This window comes from Labrus mixtus, chromosome 22 (assembly GCF_963584025.1).
Source record: "Labrus mixtus chromosome 22, fLabMix1.1, whole genome shotgun sequence".
Classification (NCBI taxonomy): Eukaryota; Metazoa; Chordata; class Actinopteri; order Labriformes; family Labridae; genus Labrus; species Labrus mixtus.
The window spans coordinates 5957542-5980815 of record NC_083633.1 but is presented as its reverse complement, the minus strand read 5'-3'; the positions used below and the strand labels follow the sequence as shown (position 1 = coordinate 5980815).

Here is a 23274-nt window from a genome sequence, read left to right as displayed (position 1 = left end):
CAACACATGTTGATAGGCATGAAGTTTGAAGTTATACATAAAAAATGTTTAGCAGATGAATCACACTGAATAATCTGCAATAAATAAACAGCATTTCCTTCTTTTAGGTCTAGACTCTAAATATGAAACAAAGCTAGGACAGAAAACCCTAAAGCATTTCCTGAAGCCCTTGAGGAAACCTCTTGTCTTTACGTTTTGCTGTCTTCATTGTATCTTTTTTTTCCTCTTCTTCTGCTGATTAAAACGGCAGTGGACTTTAGCCTCTGCCCTCCTCGTTAGAGAGCGATCAATGATTTAGATACCAGGAAATCTTTTCCCACCAGAAGCTGACGTATTAGTTTGAAGCTCTGCTCCACTGAAATGCTCCAGGATTACTAATCACATACATACACACACACTGACACACACTTATACACAGTATTTTCTCTGCTGAGCAGATGGAAATAGTGCTTCTCAGTCAGTGCTCTAACTAGGCAGGCAGATTAGTGCACACACACATACACACACTTCTCTCACAGCTGAGGTGGACGCGTGCAAACATACATGGTCATTGGATAAACTCTCTGCCTGTATGCACACTTGGGAGAGTGAGCATTTGGGTTGCAATGTTAAACACACAAACATAGAGACACACATAGGCATCCTCCAGTTGGCTGGCTTCCTTCAGTCCCCTGTGCTTTCTTCCTCTTTTTATGTGTGTGTCCTAAATGTCATCTCACGGCACACTCTCCTCACTGTTAACATAAATGATTTAATTTATCTGCTTTGATTTTTGTGTTTTCACCATATTTGTCAGATACGTGGATCTGTGCAGGTCACAGCCTAACCCTGTGTGTGTGTAGTGTGTGTTTCTGTGTGAGCCTGTCATGTGTAAATGCAGGTCATTTATTCATGGATATCTGATAGCATGTGTCCAAAAGGTCAGTCCCCTGCAGGGGTCTCTGTGGCTCACAGCTCATCTAAAATATCTCAGCTCAGGGTAACATGTGGAGCAAACACTTCTTCATCCCTTTAACACCTGGCTTTAACCCAAACCTGGTTGGATCAGTTATAAATCAGACAGCTCGAATAAGAAGCAGGTGTAACAGCAAAGAACCTCGTTGAGGAAGGAAGCACTGGATTAGATGTATCCCTACCAATTAAACAAATACTGTTTGCATAAGGATGGGTATCACTATGATCCAAACAGGCTGTGGTTATGTAACGTTAAGGTCTAATCTGCTCTGCTGCCAATTCTTGTCACATTTCATTGCAGAAAATCAACAGGCTGCATGATTGAACTTTCTCTGGCTGTGTGGACATCTTGTGTTTAAGCCATTCAATTGTGCGTTGGGCTACTGGTTCAGCTTTATGGTTGAAGTGCAGTCCCTTTATACACAGACAAAGTCCTCACCGCAATCGTCCCGGTTAGACTTCAACCCTTGGGCCTTTGCTGCATGTTATCCCAACGTTCTTTCCTCCTTTTTTGTCACTTTTCACTGTCCTATCTGATAATAGATAAAGGCCCAAAAGTAATCACAGTTGTGCATCTGATGGGTAATGAATGGGACTTATGTAGGCTAACTAGTTTTTGGAGTGTATTGTGGTGGTGAGAAAGTAAGAAAATGCTCAGCTGAGAAAGTTGTTTCCAGAGCCTCTGAAGTCACATTTCTCTAGATGTAATCGTTGTTGTTGGCTCCTTCTCCACAAACTAGCTTTTATATGGCATTTAGCTGAATTTTCAAAAAAAAGGGGCTATACAGGGCTTTACACAGACATATGGAGTAGTCAGTCAGTGGGAAAATTGTAGCCAGCCAGGGTCTGGGGGCATCCCTCCCGGAGAAAAGACTAAAATTGGGGCTCATTTACACTGATATTTATAAAGTTTTATATTTTTTGTGAGTTTGCTTACATAATTCTCAACAGTTAGGAAATCATTGCAAAGGAGAATTAGCCTTCTTTGTCAAATAAGGGTTGGCTGTAAACATTTTCAGGTGGGCAGGTGGCTGTAGGTAGCAACTGAGAGAGACAGTGAATGTCTCACTTTTCACATCAGATTACTGACCTTTTATATATGGACAAAAAAACCTGTTCAATACATGTGGTACGTTACATATGGTCTCTTCAAAATAAAGTGAATTTGCAGTCTTAGGTGATTCACCCTGTAATCCCTCAAGCTCAGAAAGTTAACTCTCCTTCACACAACTTCAAACTGCTGAGTCAGCAGCATTGTCATCAGACTGTTAGGAACTCTCCAGCTAAGTTTGAGTATAATAAAGTAAGAGGTCTGTCCTGGAGCTTATCAATATTTAAGCACTGAACAGTTATAGGAACTGCTGTCTAATACCAGTCCTCCTTTCCAAACCCAAGTGTGAACCTTCTAAAGGGTTAGCATGTGTGCTACTCTCCTGGTCCTTTGTCATCACACACAATATCATCACTCAATCAATCAATCAATCAATCAATCAATCAATCAATCAATCAATCAATCAGTCAGTCAGTCAATCAATCAGTCATTATTTGTATAGCGCCGTGTTATCCCGAGGCGCTTTACAAAACAGCAGGTTGAAGACCGTACTCACTGTTAACAAAAATGGGATAGTGGGAGATGGTATCCTTTTTATTTCTCGCGTTCCTGTTGTCCACACTTCCTTGCCAATGAGGTGGAGGTTGGTGCAGGCGGTGGTTGTGGGACGCCACAGTCCGATGGTGGTGGCTGGGCGTCAGGGATCAGGAATTGATCAACCAGAGGCTTTTTGCAGTTATAGTAAGTAAGGTTGCACATTTTATTGAAGTATATTATTAAAATCCCAGTATTTCCAACTGCAATAGCCTTATCTAGAGAGCTACAGTTTTCATACAGTAAGTACTTTTTCTCCATATCATGCAGGCCTGTTTTATACTGATAAGGTTGTGCCCATGTTTCAAATATTGGCACAATGTTTATCACAAGTTGACAAAAATAATACAGAATTGGCAACCATTTGTCACAACTTATCAAGCAGAACTGCCAAAACATTCCCATGTTCCTGTGTCTCAAAAGTGAGTACCTCCTGCCTTCCTCCTGTTATATATTGTTGTTAACAAAGAATTGATTTCCTCTGCCGACTGAGATCTGAGTCGACAAATTCTAGTTTTGTTCTTTACTTCTGTGATTCTAAGTGTCCTACAGTACTGTACCACCTCATGGTATATGTGTATGTCCACTTCTTTAAATGCTAAACTGCTTCACCAATTAAAAATCTGCTTAAAGATTATAGGCTAACCAATGCAGAGACTCTATGAATCAGCCTGTAAAACATGTTAACACGCCTCTGACCCTGACCACGCTCTGAACACAGAGTATGAACTATTACCATCAAACTGGAGATACGGGATCCCACGTTTTAATAAGGTCAGACTGAAACACTCTTGTGTTCACCAGTCAATTCTAAAATTGAATGTGGAGCTGAATCCCAGATCAAAGCAAGTTTAAGGCCTCTGAATGTTAGTTTGAATGTTGTATTAAATGTTTGTATCTGTGTATCTTGTCTTAATTTTTATGTTGCAAATCGAGCCGCTGTGATGCAAGACAAATTTCAGACCATGTCTGACAATAAAGTTCTATTAATCAATCAATATAGCCAGCCAGCCACAATTCACAAAGCCCACTAAAGACATATAATAGACAAAATTGTAGCATCATTGACATTTAGAAATGAGACAGCTGAATAGATCAGAATGAAGAAAATACTGAACACATAATGAAACTTCTTCATGATATTCGTTGCACCTGTCCTGTATTTTTTGTATCCACAGGAGCTGAGTAACATGTAACAGTTTGGACAGGATCTGCTCAGTGTCTGTCTTGCAATGGAAAAGATAATGTTGTTCATAGATTGCACTTGAGGGGTGCTACTCCTCCAGACTGAAGCAAGAAGACATGTTTTTAACCCAAAGCAGCTGTGCTTGTATCTCTCTCTGACTCATACTGTCAGTGAGGGTATAACTTGTCGACACAGCTGGCTGTTATTAATTCTTTTGACTGCAGCTCTCTATGAATTAGGAGCACGGGGACTGTGTGTTTTTTTTTTTTCCTCTGCTGGAGTACAAGAGTGTAATTGGTTACAATAAGGATCAGGGAAGAGTCCAGCTTTATAAATGTCATACACCATCCAGTCGAGTAATTTCTGCATCTGTGGCTGCTGCCCCCGGCTCTGCCTCTGAAATCGCTGAAGAAACCTAACTTCAGTCTTTTACGGTGTTGTGTAGTACATTTTTGTCTTGTAAGACCGCGTCGAATCTGACCAACTATCAGTTGTCAGTCTTCAGCGGTGTGTGTTTTTGGTTGAAGCACACAAAAGTTTTGAATAACAGGGCCGTCTGGTTTTATTGGACTTTTGTGGAGCCAAAGGGCTGCAAAGGAATTTGCGATACCCCCATCTGGCTGGGCAAAACGGGGAGACACCTGACACTGTATGTGTGGTACATGTGTGTTTGTGTGTGCATGTGTGTTTATTTAAACCCCCCCAGCTGTTCATCTGTATTACCACCTCCAACTCAGGGCCCCAAATTCTCACGGTCACCTCTTACCATGCGCGCACTGTGACTCACAAAACAGACCCCCTTGTACCCACCAGAACAACTGGAGTTCAAGACGTGACACACACTCTATTACACACCCACACACACACCCCCCCCCACACACACACACACACACACACACACACACACACACACAGACACACACACACACACACACACACAGACAGATCCCTTGATTGGCTTGTCTGATAAGGTTTTATATTGCAGCTTTAATGCTGTTGAATCCCTGTGGAACAATGCACGCTTTGTGTAGTGCTCAGTAACAATAACCTCCATTTAATATGGAGCCTAAGCTCATTAACTCATAACCTGTGCTGCTGGAGTTCACTGAGAGGGAGAGAAGAGATAGTGGGCTAAGTCATACTTCAGCATGAATGGCAGGGCAAAAATAGAGGACCAACAAGAAGCTCAACATGCAGGAGACCAAATTGTGACTTTACATTAGAGAGAAAACTGTGCATATCTCTGTATACTCCGACATGTTACTTATTGGATAAATGAGGAGAGAACCTGCTGTTTCTTTTTTTTTTTTTCTCCCCAGATTGTTTTTTTATCTTCTAGAGGCAATTAATAGTTGAAAATAAATTAAATGGTTTGTTAAATGGCTGATATTGACCCTGCTATTAAACAAATAATAATCAAATCAGTTAATCGAGGTGCATTGCTTTTAGAAACGTCAGGTAAAGGAAGCGCTCTCCAGACAAGAACATCTCTTTACTTTTCGCTGTCTCTGTTTAGTCCTCTTGGTTAATGGTCCCTTGCATTCTTTCTAATGGAAGACGCAGCACATCAGAGAGGCTGACACAGTGCGATAAGGCGGCAGAAACAGTGCAATAGTGAACCAGAGGAGAAGCCGAGCGCACTAATTTAACCAGCTGACACTCAACACAGCTGAGTTCTATATAAGTTATCGTCTGGCCCCAGGAGGTATGTGCCCAGATGGATGTGTGCAGTTTGAGTGTGCGTGTGTTTGTGTGTGACACTGAGGTCAACAGGTGACCCGTTTTATTTGAAGCGGATGTCACATGGTCATCAGACAGCATTTATGGCAGTTGTTGTCTTGGAGCGCTTTCACTAAGAAAGACATTCAGCAGTACTGACTTTTATTGTCGCTCACTCTCGGAATGTAAATCATTATTTGTTGCTGTGGGCTTCACTGATATAATGTGTAGTGAGAGCTGGACTGTTACTGTACAGTCAGGTCACCTGTAAGGTCCATTCATTTATGTATCTATTTATTAGATACATTCCTGTCGTTGTATTATGAAATTCTAGATCGATAGCGCTGGCTTCTCATTTGACGACCTGTTCGTCTGTTGAACTGTTGTTACTGACATGTGAATGTAAATGTGTGAATGATGCTGTGACTGTGTTTGTTTCCTTTATGTTGTCTTTGCTTCCTTCAGTGGCTCGAAACTGAAACTGAATTGCCCTTAATAAAGTTGTCTTAATTTGAATCTGAGCTTCTGTATAGAAGACATAGGATGTTGTTATATAAGAGACAATTTAAAATGTAAACGATTAATTTAAAACATTTAGACATACTTCCTGGGCCTGATATTACAACTGGCCCGCTGGCCCAGACGCATGATAGTAAGAATCTGGGCCAGCTGAAAGCAGGGGAACATGCTGTCCAGTTGAAATACTACCTTAACATGGAAAACAGAAACGCATAAATCATGTCCACATCTTTATGTTGTAATACTGGTGGTTTGTCAGTTATTCTCATGAGATCATCTTTTTAATTACTCCTGAAGCGCCAATGTTCAATAAGTGCATTTGTGTGTTTCATAGTTGACAGCTGGACGCTGCAGCCAGCTTCACTGCTGACAACTCACAGCAAGCGAGCACTGCTCGATATACTTGGATTGTACACTCGGACACGGCTGGTAGCACAGGTTTTCCTCTCATACACTAGTATGGAAAAAACACCAGAACCTAGCCAGAGGCCAGGCAATGGTACACTCTTCATGAAAAGAAAATTGCCGCAAGAATCGAAGGAGAATGACAGAGTATGAACAGGGAGATATGATATGCCGTAAAATAATTTGATACATCCTCTGCTTTTGAATGTTTTTAGGGTAATTCATTATTTTAGATATATTATAAAATGTGACTTGATTGAAATGTATAATACCATTGGGCAGTAATGATAGTCTTATTGTCAGGTTTGATTGAATATAGATGTTTTGGTTAGGTTTGTGATCACTTTGTCAGAAAGCCTGTTGGTCAATCAATTTGGTCCAGATTCAAATATCAGCTATTGGATGGATTGCCAATTAATTTTGTACAGATGCACATGTTCCCTAGAAGATGAATCTTAATGATATTGCTGAAACCCTGAGAGTCCCTGTACTGCTATCAATCCACCAGGACATGTTTTTAATGTAATGTCTAAACATCCATTTCAATGGCGTGACCTGAAATGGATGCTGGGTTCAGATATGATGATCATCAGAGCTAAAACCCTAATAAAGTACAATATCTCACAATCTACCAAAAAAATGTTGCCTCAAATTTCAAAGATGCTTTCATCCAAGACAATTAGTTTTAAACACTTTGGTTATCCTCTCACTTTGTTGTATCCATTGTCACCACAAAGTTTACATTCTAACTAAGCATCACCGCCTGTTATTTGGTTTTTCTACGAGTATATGTTTCTAGTGCTTCTTGCACTCATTTATCCATTTGAATTCTGTGTAGCTGTTTTGCTGACAAAGGCTGATGAAAGCTGATGGGGGAACACATCTAAAAATGAATTCATACTCTTGCATTCCAACTGAAGCCTTCGTAGATTCTTGAATTCACACACTTTCACTCTTGTGGTTGAACACACAGGCTTTCTCCCCCTGGAGAAACACACTGGTTCATTTAATGAGACAAAAGTAATCACATCTACTGTTAAAAATGGGTTTGTGATGGTCTGAATGCAGGCGGAGAATGATTCCCTCATAGCAGAGATTCAGGCTAAATCAGCCCCAGGAGTCCTGTAATCCAACACGGTGCTATTCATTAGTGTACAGCTGGGAGCACCGCACTTATCTCAACACTCACACAAAGCCTCAGTGAAACCCAGTGCACTGTCTACATCCCAAAAGAAAACGTCCATGTAAGGCTGCTGCTGCATGTAGTGAAATATTTTTTTTAAACTTGTCAATATTAGACTTGAATTCAATGCAGCTACAAACATTTAAAACAATGATCAAGAAATACACTTTAAACTTCATGAACTGCAGAGAACCAGCTCGCTACATTTCTTTATCCATGCATCTTATTTTGATTGAAAGCAACAAGCCCATGCCTTGTTTTTAGGGTCATAAAAAGGTCTATAGGAGGAAATATTAGAAACCTGTAACTGAAGAAGTGCTAAGGTCAAGGCCAAGTGGATTCCTAAACAATAAACTTATCTACTTCATCCCAAAATCCCTCCTGGAATGAGTGGAACGTGATGGATTGATGCAAGAGGATATGAATGGACACACTAGCCTGTCCTGAGGGTGAGAGTAGTATGCTGCAAGTTCATGACCCCTGACTTTGTGATCTGTGTTCCCTTTTTTATGTGACTGTCTTGACTTAAAATGTAATACCGTAGTTACCTTTCCAGTAGAAGCTACTTTGTCAGATTTAAATTACAACAACAAATGAATTATCTGCGCTGTAGCTTTTGCTTTTTTTCTGTTAAACATGTAATTTTAAATCCATGGTCAATACAACTTGAAGAGATCATGGTAAAGAATGCGTTTTTGATAGTTTCAATCAGATATGCTAATTATTCCTTTTTCAAAGCCAATGTGTGTTTCACCATTTCTATATTTAACTATATATAAACTATTAACGTCAGGAAATGGTGGGTTTGCATTGTAACAGATGCATTCTTTGTACAGTGTAAGGAGAATCAACCGTGATGCTGAAGTCATGCAGAAAACACATAAATATAAGTATGCATTTTTTATTCATTTAATTCAAGAATTGATTGACACTTAAAATCTAGAGCATAAATGGCAGACTCCAACACCAAGAGGATAACGATATGGAGATATTTAGATTAAATATTAGAGTGTAAATAACTAAAATTTTACCAAAATACAGTGTTTTTGTCTTTAAACTAGAATGGATTAAAACATAGACCTGGTTTCAGTGATGTCACCCATTGTTTTCTGAAGAAGATATAAAGCCCAACAAGGATGGTTTCCATATTGGAAATGCGATCTCCACTTAACCGTCAATCAATCTAGGTTAAGAGGAAGAGCTGGGGCAGGCCTCGGATACAATGCCACCACCTGCCAGTCAACTCAGCCAGGCCCCCACCTCTTAGACTTAACAATATCAAAACACAATATACATTACAATCCCCCCTGTACAACATGTACCAATAAAGAATAGAGCTGAAAATACAAAATTATCTTTTTAAACCAGGCTGTAAACATGTTTTTTTCTGCTGTAAAAATACTTATTTTAATATGGGACTTAATTGGGTTTCCTTGGCCTTTGGAGCCAGCCTCAAGTGGACATTGAGGGAACTGCAGCTTTTTGCACTTCTGCATTGACTTCATTTTTCAAAATTGAAGGCTACCACTTGGCTTAAACAAACAAATGAAAATCTTAGGGATTAGAAATGTAAACCCAAAAACTAGCAAGACAGCGGTTTTCCCGATTGTTTAACAAATGATTGAACATGTAAAAAAAGGATTTCATCTTTCATAATCAATTCTGCCATCTCTGTCATCTGTGTTTACAATATGTTCCCCATTAACTTTACAAAACACATTTTAGTGAACATGCTTATGAAAGGTCCTTGCAGTGATATGGATTGTATCATCCCCCTGATTGACAAGTGGCAGCTAGTGGGCCTCCCTTTTGCATTGCATCACCATGTTTTGGCTGTATTATGTTTTTATGAGTGGTGCTCATGTAGTAAATTACTCTCAGTGACACTCTGGTATGAGAGAGGCAGCAGTCAGAGTATCAGGTGTCAGGCTGACACATCCTCATCTGGCTTCATTATTCCGTCTCACACAGACAGCCAACGTGAAGTCCTACTCACTTGTGCCAACACACAGGTCATTGGTCAAATTGGACTGAATAGCTTTGATATAAATTTAAAGCAGACATTAAAGATGAGGTGTATGAATGCATGATGAAGCAGATCACTACTGGAAAAACTGCATGTCAGCTGACCTTTCCTGTATGAATAAAATACCATCCAATGAAATGTCATGTTGCCAGGCCTCATGGGAAATCTGATAAAGCAGATAAAGTGCAGATGGGTGGAATAATACAGTGATTCAGCTGTGAGCTTCATGCATGGGCAGCCTGCAGCATTGAAGTCACATCACTATCTGCTGTGCTCTTAAAGCTGAGCACCCCCGTGTCTCTCCGCTGCTGGCTCTTACCTGCACCGTCTCTTATGCTACCTCAGAATGATTGACAGCTCCTGCAGTAGTCTGTAGCTCAGCAGCGCTCAAGAGATGTGAAACATGTCTGTGTAGACCAAAATGTCCATCAAAATATCTGGTGACTGCCAGTTATTCTCACAGAGAACCTGCGAGGGTGTTATCTTATCTGGGAAAAAAAACATGTTCAGAACTAAATTAATGGTTGAAAAGTTTCAGTTATTTAAAAAGTGTTACGCTGCTGTTTAATTAAGACACAATAATCTATCCACCTGAAATTAATGTATGCTGACGAAAGACATATTTATTTTGAGCTGTTGGTAAAACTGTTTTGACTAATGATTCAGTGCACAGGAATATACATTTAAAAGATGAGTTAGCGTTTGTTCTGTGGTTAATGTAAACATATGCAAAAAAAAAAAAGATTGAGGTGCATTAAAAGGGTCCCAACTGCAATCATTCCCATTGCATTAACTGGTCAGTATTCAAACCACAGGCTAAGTTTGCTAACTTTAATGTAGGGGGTTTCACAAAACATGTAGAGGAAATGCTTTTCAGAGAAATATCCTTCACATTAAAAATGAGCAACAACAAAAATATCTGGGATAACTGCCATTTTACTATTTGCACCTCTGTGACATGATTTAAACCTACCTTAGGGGAATGTGTAACTATTTAGTTGGTACTCATGATCTCCATGGTGATACTTGTTTTATTTTAGTATTGCATTAATAAAAAACTGATGAAAACGTGTCATCCAGCCTTAGTCAAAGGGTGGTCTAGGCACCTTGAAATAATGTCACTGGAAAATAAAATGTTAAAGTTCTTACATGGACAATGTCTGGCCTTGTAGACCTTTAATTCCCAAACTGTCATAAAGTTGAAATCAAAGCTTTAAATGTTATTAGTTTGATCAGGGTCAGAGCACCATGTTAATGTTCAAAACATAAATGAAAGATGTACAGTTGGTGACTATTCGTACATTAACAGCAAAAAAAGCAATTCAATCGTAATGAATAAGTTCCAGATGCACGACCGCAACAAGACTTGAAAAGAGACAAAAAAGTCAGTACACTAAATGTCCTTCAAGTTTCCTTTTTATGGCCAAGAGCAGCGTATAAAACAACAATGGATGCATTTCAGCCCTAGGCATTCATCAGCCACTTATCGAACATTTTCTTACATTCCTCCTCTAATGCCTTTGAGTCATCACATTGAAACAACCCAATCAGACACGATGGTTGACAAAGAGTAATGCATTTCTTTTACTTCACATCTATATCCTCTTGATTAAGCTGATAACTGAACACAGGAGAGTTGATGTCAAACTGACCCATCCGGTTTTGTGGTTTCACTTTAGTAGATTTTGGACCCAGCCCACATGCTATCAGAAGACAAGTCATGTGAACGTTAGGGGAGAGAGCGAATGGGGAAATCAGTCATCGTATTGTGAAGCTGCGGTTTTAGAGGTTGGCTGTAACCACGGTGACCATAAATACTTCTGACGTACATTCATTATGGATTTTGAAACTGTGTTATATATTTGAGGATAGTTTTAATACATTTCCGCTGTTTGAATTGGCAGTTCTGATGTCTAAAGGTAATAGATCAAATCCCTTTTAGTCACATACTGTTCTTTTTAAAGGCTGAGAAAGAACTTCAAGTGCACAGCCTTTTCAGATGGAATTTTTGTTTCTAATAAGCTCCCAACATTTCACTGAAGCTACAGGTGATGCTCCATGTTCGTTTGTGTGTGTGTGTGTGTGTGTGTGTGTGTGTGTGTGTGTTGCTGTGCCACAACAGATTAGATTAATATCCCTCACAGTGTGATGTTAATGATGCCATTATTGACGCTACAATCCAGTTATTGACTCCATTCTGCACTCTCTCCGTCTGTAGGAGTATGACTGTGATGAACAAGTTCTCTGAATGTAACACAGAAGGCTTTTCATCCCTCCTTTCTCGTCTCTATAAAGTCATTTTCTCGAATCTTCACTCCTCTCTTATCACCATCTACTTATATCACACCGACAAAGGAGGACAGCTTCATAGATGTGGTCAGGTCAAAATGGTCTTGACTTCATATTATATTGCTCCCTCTGTTGTCATTCCTGTCAGTGGAGTGTAGCACAAAAGGACTCTGGCTCTTCGAAAGAAGACCTCGAAATCTTTATCATTCTTATTGAAATTACCTTCCACTTCATTTTATACATCCTTTTAATATTCAAGATTTTCTTTAGAGGATGAACTTTTACTCTTTTCCAAGGTCAAGAATGGACTTTCATGCAATAAAACACCATGAAGAAGACTCAAGAGGAAAAACAGGTTTAAACTGTCTTTCTATATGTAGATTTCCACTGCGTTCAGCAATGTGCAGCTGTGTAGCTCTCTATACTCTAGTACCTTTCTGTTTACACCATACAGAGTTTGAAATCATGCTAGCTAACAGTACAGAAATTGAGCTCTCAGCCTACGACCCACAGCCAGTGACTGATTTACCTATAGTTGCCCATCACATCTCCGCTTGGCAATCAAACCAAATGCAGGGTTGGTAATTTTCTCCAGATACACTTTAGATTTAAGATTTTGGTTGAAATTGTCTTTAGACGTAGCACTGAGGGAATGCTACTCTCAAAATCATGCTAGTTTTTTTTTTTAATTACCAACCCTGCCTTTAATTTATTAAACAGTTTACCTCTGTTTTCTTTAAAGGCATGATCATGACTTAATGAGGGAGAGAAGTGTGAGAAAAAAAAATGTGGTGACACCAGCCCTGATCTCTTACCTTCATCCATCTATCCCTCCACCCGTGACCTCATCCCTTCATCCCGGACCTTTCCCGTCATCCCTTCATCCCTGGACTTCTACCCTCATCTGTTCATCCGTCGACCCTTAATCCCTTCATCCCTTGACCCTAACCCCCCCTTCCTTCATCCCTCTATGCTCTAAATGATGCACTTGTTTGCCTTAACGTTAAAATTGCGTTGTCATGCACATAAGCAACTTCCTCCTCACTCCCAACTCATGCATGTGTTTCACTCTTAAAACTCGTATTTCTTTGCTGCAACATTTGCTTTAAGACTGTAACGACAGATGCCACGAGCTGTGGAAGCCTTCTCCTTCCACTGACTTAACAGGAGAAAATCTCCAGTCAACATTTTAATGATGAGCTAGTTAATCTTCTTTTCCCCAGTGGCATCACAAGCGCTCACGCTGACAGTGCGAGCAGCAGAAGTGATGAGAGATGGCCTGTCATCTTGCTGTTTTCCACTTTAAAACATTCATGTAACTATTTGTTTTAGTAGAACTCACATGTTAAATCTCACATAGCTTGCACCGATTTCTTTTAAGTTAACAAAAGACATGGAAACATTTCTCTCATTATTCCGCATGTCACAACAGATCAAGTGTCTGATTGAGAACATGACTGCTGCTTACATTGATCTGTGTAGATAATCATTGACAGAAGCTACATCACTGTTTCCCAACCACACTTGTAATCCTTTAAAGCAGGTTCAATTTACCATGAAGTGTAGGAGATTACTCCATACGTTGAAGTTGAACAAGAACCCACCCTTAATCCATAGGTAGTTGTTTTCCAGCTCTTCATCCTGATAATCAGCAGCGAGCTTTCTGTAACCCCGAACAGCAGCAAAGACAACTCTTCTTTGAGGGAAAAAAAAGAAGGAAGTGAGTTAAACAAGTGTGAAGTAAAACATTAAACCCCCTGTGGCGGCTTCTGAATATTCATTGATGCAGAAGATTTTACAGATGATACAGAGAGGTTTTGTTTTTCAGAGTCGATGCACCGCATTGCACTTCTTCAAAAGGTCAACAACACATAGTTCCATAAAGCTGAACGAGTGAATATTGTCACGCACATGCAGTAATTTAGCCGTGTTATATCGGCCCGCAATATATAGTAAACAATAGGATTATACAGTGTTCATCTGTGCCACATGTACAGACTTAACGTGGTGGATATGGTGATGGATGACCTAAATCTGACTCTACATGCCTTTCATCTTTTGGTTTGGTGCTTCTGTGTGCCGAGCAGAGCAGGATGTTTTATTTTATCCTCCGTATTTTGTATTTATTCATGTTGTTTGTGCAGTCCCTTGAAGAGAAGTTTTGATGTTGTAATCTGTGTAAGTATGTGACCCCTGCTTCTTCCTCCCCCCCCTCTCTGTATGGAAAACGGCTCAGCAACAGGCTTTGTCGGATTGTGTTTGTTGTGCCTATGTGATCATATTAAGTGTGTATTCTGGCTGTATTTCATTTGAAGTTCTATACAGTGGCACTGCCAATACCTGAGCATAGACTACATGCATGACTGAAAGCTTTAAAACAGTGAAACATTGGGGTTGCTCAATGTTCGACTAGCTAGCTGTTTAATTATTATCCGGTTAGTGGGCCTGCTCTCCTCGCTCTACAACCTGGATGTAAACAAGAACAGTGAATCAGAATGAGCTCTATTGGCCAGGTAAGGGATTTGACTTCAGTGAGCTGTTCTCTCTATGATATTAAATATTAACAATAAACACAGAGTAAGCAAAGACTAATATGTATGAGTACAAGACAATAGTGCAGTGGTAAGAAGTGCAAAAATGCTGCAATAATATTTGATGATGGGTGGGTGGGTTAATTTACATGAGAATAGAGATTATTTACATCAATCAGTGTGATTGTTTTCAGTATTTACATGATTAACCGACAGCATCTCAACAGATAGCATCTCAACATCTCGCAGCAGCAGAATGATTTGGCACTATTTGGATCCATAAAGTGGAGACACAGTTGTAGAAAAATAAAACCTTAAAAGCATGTTTTCATGTTCTCAATGTTGACATGTAACAGTGGCAGAATCCATGGCTGGCAGAGAATCAATTTAGCAGTTGGCTCTCAAATTCACACGGAATCAGGAACACAGCGTTTCCTGTGACTTAATACATCATCGTATGTATGCTGTCCCCAAGTGAAAATTACTATCATGTAATAGGAGTGTGTGAGAGAGTGTGTACTGAGAAAAAAATGATGTCCGTTATACAGATCCCTCCTGCACCCTTTATAGTGGTCTGCTGTAAGCTGGTAACCTGTGATATCTGTCCTGTGTGTGTGTGTGTGTGTGTGTGTGTGTGTGTGTGTGTGTGTGTGTGTGTGTGTGTGTGTGTGTGTGTGTGTGTGTGTGTGTGTGTGTGTGTGTGTGTGTGTGTGTGTGTGTGTGTGTGTGTGTGTGTGTGTGTGTGTGTGTGTGTGTGTGTGTGTGTGTCTAATAGTGAAACCAGTCATTGGTCTTATGCTTCTCCTGTGACTGAGAACCTGTGTGTACTTTTCTAAAACAATTTTCTCCCAATGGAAGATAAAGCTTACGTGCTCTGTAACTGCAGAGGGAATCAGGTCATATTATGTGCAGCAGCAGCAGAATTGAAACCAATGACTGTGGATAAGATGCCATTTACTTTCTTTTGTGTGTTTTGAATGTAGCTGTTGGAGCCAAGGCTATCTCCTGATTGGATGTTTAATAAAAGAAAAAAAATCTCCCTCCACACAGTATTTTTGTTATGTATTTATACAAGACAGAAGGGGACATCACATGTGATAGAGTATGGTTTGAATGAACTCTCAGCCTATTTCCAGGCAGGCTGGGTAGTTGTGAAACGTATCCCCTGAATGACAGACGGAAAAAGCCTGTCAGTCATCGTTTGGCAAAGTCATGCAGCAGCTGGTAGTGGTTTCACCTATCAGCATGAGCGTTTGTGTTTGTGTGTTTGAAAATGATAAATGACACTAATTAGCTCTCTCATCTCTCCTGTGTAGTGGTGGCAGCGGAGCCGCTGGTGCGAGGTCTGCGGAAGCTCCCCGAAGATATCGACTGGTCGTACTCAGGTCGGTATGAGCACTTTGCTTTTAAAGGTTAGAGATTTCCCTTTTGTAATGTGAGTGGATGAGGTGTTGATTTTTTGACAGGAGGTTGATATTTTGCAGGTGTATGAGCGTAGATTTTCTGTTATATATGAATGGATCTACTATTCAGTTAACACCTTGTAGCTGTAAGTAAAAGGTTTTAATAACGAAAGCGTTTTTTGTTCAGCTTATGGGGGCTGTGGCTCTGTTGGTAGAGTCCGTCGCTTCCTAACCGGAAAGTTGGGGGTTCGATCCCCAGCTCCTGCAGCCACATGTCCAATGTGTCCTTGGGCAAGACACTTAACAACAATTTGCTCCCGCTGATTTGTCAGCGGTGTATAATGGGAAGTTACTTCTAATGGTCACTTTACATAGAAACCTCTGCCATCAGTGTGTGAATGGGTAGATGTGACCTGCGGTTCTATATCGTATTGCAATATAGAGTCAGAGAATCAGAATCAGAATCGGGGTTTATTGCCAAGTACATTTACACATACAAGGAATTTGACTTGGTTTATTGGTGCTAAACAATTAACAAGGAAATAAGGGAAATAAAGCAGAACTTTAGACTTTAGGTCTCCAACAAATCACATTTAAGAAGCAAGTTAAGCTTATTTTCCTAAAAGTACTCATCACTTGTAAGATTAGAGTGACAATTAAACAGACACTAACTGCAATAGAAGCAAAACTTTTAATTAAACACGTCTATAAAAAACAGAATGAGGTGCGTATAGTTTTGTGGCACCTATATGAGAGCTTTTGACCACTTAAGATCTTTGTCACACTGGAAGTTTCTATTTTTCATACAAACCAATTTATTTCAGTGCTCAGTATACTAACCACAAAAACACCTACGGCGTGTCTCTTCTCCCTCAACGATCAATCTAAATCAAGACAGGCAGGGCAAGGCTGGAGAGGAAACGAATGCTTTTCCTTGCACGGTTTATCTAATACAACCTGACTTGTTTTCTTGTGCAGAACAAAGTTTCAGACTTTCAGATATTCACCAACAAGCGAAGTGAAAGCACCATAAGACAACTTGCAAAACATAGCAACAATAAGAGGCTCTAAAACTGAGGTTGTGGACACTCCAGTGCAAAAATGCTGTTAGTGGACACAGGCCCTTATGTCCCAAAACAAGCAAAGTGTGGCAATAAAGTTTCTCTAAGTTCTCATGATTGGAATTTAATGATGCAACTTTTCATCAGTGACAGAGAGTTTCAATTTAAAGCCTCTAAAACAGACAACAAGGAACAACTCCATCAGACAGGCTGAAAATCACATGAATTAAGGGAATTATCCATTAACAGCTCCCTTGAGAGGGCCTCAGTCAGCCTCACACCATATGTTAGATGACCTCAGCTAACTCAGCACGAAGCCCCCGCCGGGCTAAGCTGTGGTCCAACAGAAACAAAGGGTGGACGCAGACAGACAGCACTGGGCCCACTGGGAGAGATTAGCTTCTTAGTGGTCGGGGGCAATCAGGAGGAATGATCTGGCTCAACAGGTCATCAGGGGACTGAATACAGAGCTATTACACTTATTAACCTGGAACCCAAATGGATTGATGCTGTTAACGGAGATGTCATTAAAAGCACTTTTACACTGTATGATCCAGGCAAATGACCTAGCTTGTAGCATTCACAAGTTTTCTATCAGAAGCTGTCTTATCCAAAGAGATCTCCACCTCTTGAACGTTAACAATCCCTGTCATTAGAACTGGCAAAGACACTGGTTTCTGCTCTGATTGTTGTAGAAATGTGTTTCTGGACTGGTCTTTGGTGGCCAGACCTTCAGGAAGGGGCTTCCAGGAGACCTGCCAGTCATGATGTTATAGCTTTGGATTAATTCAGTTTTTTAGCACTTTAAAGGTGTTGACAAGGAGCCAAATTATCCAAAGAGAACGCTCCTTTCCAAATCACACAGAACAGGTTATTAAAACTTGTACAATCCTGAACAAAGCAGTTTCAATGTAGACTCTTGTAAATGTTTTTTGGGCTTGCATTTGGGGGTTCATGACTGCTAGCATGTGTTCGGCTGCGCTAGTTAAATGACATCTGGTTAAATTACAAAGAAACCAAGCACCTAGCGTAGATCAGAAAAGTGAGGATGATCCTTCTTCCACATTGAGAGAGAGAAGCCTGGCTGCACACCGGCTAAACACTGCAGATTAACTATTGTCGGGTTTATTTCTGCTGAGTCGTAGGCTGCCTTTCTTTATTCTTGTTTCCCTTTGCATCTTGAAGAAAAAGCTAAAGACCCAGCTCTTTCATGAATGGTTTCATTTGATAATGATGATGTTTAGGGTGGTTTGGATGCTGACTAGAACTCTCAAGAAAAGCTGTCGATGTTGTGCTTTGCCTCTGCGTCAGCACCTGTGTGTCCGATCGGACTTGTTTAACTTGTTAATTTGCACTTCCTGATGTTGTTTCCTCTTTTCTAGATCCTTGCTTCTGTTGTACTTACTCTCTGATGTACGTCGCTTTGGTTAAAAGTTGTCGAAATTGTTGATTCTTTCAGGCAAGTACTGAACAGCAAGCTTGAACTCTCCAGTAAGACTGCACTCAACCAGCCATTAATTAGCTTTACACTGAGCATTTTTACAACACCTTTACCTTGATAATGTTGAATAAACTAAAATGGATAAGAACTTGTAAACAGATTTCAGGTAGTTCTTTGTAGTTGCAGATTGGTCCAGAGGTGCTGCTGTGGCTCAGTGAGTAGAGAAGGTTCCCCTCGTACACACAAGTTCAGCTCGACTTGTGACCATTTGGTGCTCGTTCCCCACTTTTCCCGACGCTGTCCTAGCATTAAAAAAGGACAAAAAAAAGTGGTCCAAATGATTGATCTAACTAATTATAAATGCCTTAAAATCAGCAGCTTAAAAGGGAATCTTACCTTTGCAAAAACACACGGTTAACGTCACTCAAAATCTGTGTTCAAGAGCCGCAATAAAGAAAGGGAAATTCATTCCTGAGCTACATTAACTCACTAATTGCTTCTCATGGGCCTGAACCTTCCGTCAAATCCACTTTGCACACAGCAGTAAATATGAAAGCTGGTGATGAGCCGTGTTGTAATGGACTTGTTATATGGCAAATACACACTCGCTCACAAGCAGTGCAGCCTTGAGATTGTGTTTATTCCACTCGTTTCTCCTCATATTTGTCAAAGCAGCATGAATATGAATAGTCTCACGTGTGTTTTCATCTGAAGATTGTTTTCTTTCCTTTTTCAAATTTTCACAATCAGTTCTGCGGCACATGCAGACGCTTTGGAAAAGTGTTATTCTGTTTTTATTTTAGGATACTCTGGAATGATCATGAATGATGAAAAGAATGTCTTTGTTAGGAATGAAGAGGAGAAGCCCTTCTGCTCCTTCTTTCTGTCTTTACTCTATAAAGCTTCTTTTCCTCTCTGTTTGGTTTTGAGGTTCATCATTACATCTGAAGGAGATTCATTGTAACTGTAGCAGGCCCTGTCGTGTGTGTGCGTATACGTGTGTGCGTGGACACAACCTTGTTTTTCAGAGCAGCTCTGTTTCTTGCCTTGTGCTGTGCGCTGAGCCGTGAGTAAAAGCATTAACATGTAAAAGAAACGCTCTTCATTGTGAGGCACCGTGCACGGCTTTTTTAGTTGGGTCAGAAGTACAGAGGGGACAAAGGGAAATAAAAGAAAGAGGGGGGCGTGAGAGGGAGAAATTGAGTGAAAGACAAAAAGCGAGTTGAGGAAAAAGAAGAACTCGGCTGAATGGAGGAGAGGCAGAGAGGGAAAGTTAAATTAGTCAAGTAAAACTGGTCTGAATCCAAATCTCGCTGAATGAGGGCTTAAACATTCTGCTCCACAAAGAGACAGTACGATCTGTGTGTTATGTAATCTGTGCTGGACAAATAATAGTTTTACCAAGTTAGAGACAAACAGAGATGAGGCAAAAAAAATAGCCAGCGAGTAAATTTAGCTGTGACTGTCTTTTCAACAAGCTTCTTAGCTCCTAGCTTAGCTTCAGCAGCTAAACTTACTATGAACACTTATGACTTGCATCATTTCATCTATAAGATTTCACAAATGCAAAGTTGAAAATATTTAAACCATGGTCTTAACTTTTCTGTTTAAACTTTAGCGTTTTGTTGCTTTTGTCTGCCTGGCCGTCGTTCAGATTTCAAAGAGCTGCATTGAGATTTTGCATTTAAATGAAGTAAATTGATTGATGGCATCAGAGGGCTTTAACCTGCTGATATTGTTTCTGGTTGATGCAGAGATAAGACTCTGTTGCTCTCATTTAGTTTCAGTTCTTTATCAGGTACTTCTGTGCCAGCTTGAGTTCTTTATTTTGGTCTTAACTCATTCCAAATTAAAATCTCCATATCTTAAAAAAGGTATTTAAAAGTATTAACATCAAACCTGCTGGTACAACTGTGTGTGTTTGTGCAGGAGAGAGTCCCTGCTGCTCCTCATCCGTGTGTCCCTCTCTTCTGTCTCTACGGGGTCCCGGGATCCTTCTGCCTGGAAGACACCCCCCAGGGCCCCATCTGTTTTGAGCGTGTATATATATGTGTGTGCATGTAATAGTGTGCTGTTGTAGCCGGGAGTTTTCTCTGGCAGGGAAGCGCAACGGGGCGCATTACATTTTTCAAATACTCCTTTTCAAACATCACAACAAAACTACTACGGTTTAGTTTATTTTTGTAACAACATCAAAATTATTTTTGCATTGTTGCAGCTTCAGGAGCCGTTTCAACATACTGCAGAACTACATCCGTATAAATCAACAGTACAGCTGAAACAACAAGACACATTCTGCTTAAAGTTAAGTTTAAAATAGATGAGAATTATTGGAGCAGAAACATTACGAGGAATCAGAAGTTAGACAAAGACAAATGGAATCTGAATGTTGAATTCATTGCTGATTATGCTGACGATATTTTGTCAGTTTCTTTTTTCCTCCACCTCTGTATCCGTCTCTGCCTCTCTCTCTCTCTCTCTCCCTCTCTATCTCGACTCTGTGTCTGTCTCCATGTCTCTTCTCTCTGCTTGATCCAAGTCTTACCCGGGGGCGATGCAGGCTGCAATACTCCCCAGTGCTTTGTCTGGGGAATAGACACACACACATACAGCCTCAATAACACATACACACATGCAGATTTTAAATAGAAATACCTCTGCCTGTCTATATAATTCCATAAGATTCCTCCCCTAACCTATGTCTTCATGTTTAAATGATCTAATTGGGAATAGGGTTGCAAAAGGGTGGAACATTTCCAGTAAATTTCCAGAAACTTTCCATGGGAAGTTAAGCTGGGGAATTTTGAAAATATTCCAAATCATATTAATACCATACATCACATTTTTTAAATATATTACCCCATAATATCATCAAAACTTACTTCACTTTATGTAGTCCACGGGCTAAAATGTGTGGCTCAATGTGGTCCAGGGTTCTAGAAATCATCTATGCATGTGATGGAGGAATGTACTGTGCATGTAGGGGGCGTGGCCTCAATAGCCCTGCAGTAAGCAGTGTGCATGTGTTTGAGGAATAGCATACATATTCAAATGTACTTGCTTGAAATCTGGTTGTTTTAGTCAAGATTATGCTAAAATATATTGAAGTTCCCTGTTAAGTACCAACCTTCAATTTAGTAAATTCCCAGTTTATTCCCAGTTTATTCCCATAAATTCCCGTTAATTCCCATGAACAGTTTCCAACTTTGAAAACTCAGAATTTTACAACCCTAATTGGGAATGGAAGTGGACTGGTGCAGACATCAAATGATTCATATTTTCACATTAAGAATCAGTTCACACTCTCCAAGAAAACCTCCTCATCTCACAGTCATTAGTGCAGCTGATTCATTAGGATTAGACTCATACAGACAGCACGAGAGGCTCTTTGAAGGCTCCGTCACACAGAAACCCCTGAAGATTTCAGAATGTAATATGTTCACTCATCATGGACTTGCTAATTTGGGATTTGTGAGCAGGTGTGAACAGTTTATATCCATCGTATACATATGTAAAGGCTTTACATATATATGTCTGTATGATAACGTTAAAGGAAGACTTTTTGATACAAATAAACTGCTGTTTAGCGACACCTCCACCATACTGAAGCCTCCACTCTCCTCACTGGAGGAGGACAATTTTGTCACTTAACTCTCATGGAGGAGTTAAGCGACTGACAAAATTGTACTTGGCTCAAGCTGCAGTTGCCTGTGGCCTGCAGTGTTGTGTTAGCAGGCTCATGTTAGCACAGTTTAGTTAGCTCGTAGCTTCACACTGCATGTGAATTGACACGGATTGAACATGATCTAAAAATGTGACAATGTTTGACATTCAAATAAGCATTGAGTAGGCTGTATTATTCTTTTCTCTAGTCCTTGACTAAAACAGATTTATACACACGGCCGTCCTGTCCATGTAAACATGATGTAAACACAGCTCCGACAACAACACAGCCAGCTAGACTCAAGCTTCTCCCTCATTGTAGACAGTCATGACTCAGAGACATTTACACAGGATAGACTTGATTCCAGCTGTATGTTTATGTTTCAAATATAGCCCCTCTTATTTTGGTGTAACTCTCATTGAGTTTAAAAACTTAAGGGGAAGATAAAATAAACAACCTATTGCAATTGTAATTTTTTACAAGTCGCATACTAAAGGTCAAATAAGTAGAGCAGAAAACCCACAATTTTTAATTCAGTGAAACCACAGTGTTGATACTGTGAGTGTCAGTATTTGAAGCGACAAGCTCCCACCAAAAAGTCACCTAATTATTCTTTAATGCAATGCTTTCTTTGGTCATAAAGCTCCACTTCACCTAAGATAATAGCAATTACATCCAGTGGTTCACATTAGACTTTCTCATCCTCTAACATTTTGATGGTCAAAATTGTACAATTCTGTCTATAACTTTCTACAATTTTTAAGTTACAGGATCGACTCCCGGTCTGCTCCTGGGTTCATATCTACCAAACTCTCTCTCCCCATATTTCCTGTCTCTCTAATGCTGTCTATGAAGGCACAAAACGCCCCCCCCCAATACATTTTTTTAAACGAGACATAACCTTTTTTTAGCGTTTAAGCTTGAAAAGCAATAGATAAAAATGAAATAGATTTGGCATTTAAAGAGACGATGTGTCCACAGAAACGGGCTGTTTAGTCAACTTATATAGAGCACTGCACAAAATGATTTGAACACACTGGTTGACTACTCTTTAAGCTTAAATGAGGCATCAAAGCACCCTCACACATATCAGCCACTCATATCAGTCATCTTTTCTACAAATATGACACACATTACATCTACTACTCATGTTTTGTTTTTGTCGCCATGAGCAAGAGCTCTTAACAATCAGACTTATGGAGGGAGTGAGTTCCCTGAGAACTACACTCCATCGGATCTTTTTCTGTC

The 23274-nt window shown here is 40.0% G+C and overlaps 1 protein-coding gene across 1 annotated transcript in view; it reads left to right on the top strand.

Moving 5' to 3' along the window:
* ptprz1b (protein tyrosine phosphatase receptor type Z1b) overlaps positions 1-23274 on the top strand; it is a 77402-nt gene that overhangs the window by 16218 nt on the left and 37910 nt on the right. The window contains exon 2 of the mRNA XM_061030412.1: positions 15774-15842. Coding sequence (XP_060886395.1) covers positions 15774-15842 — 69 coding nt within the window. The remainder of the gene's footprint in view (positions 1-15773; positions 15843-23274) is intronic.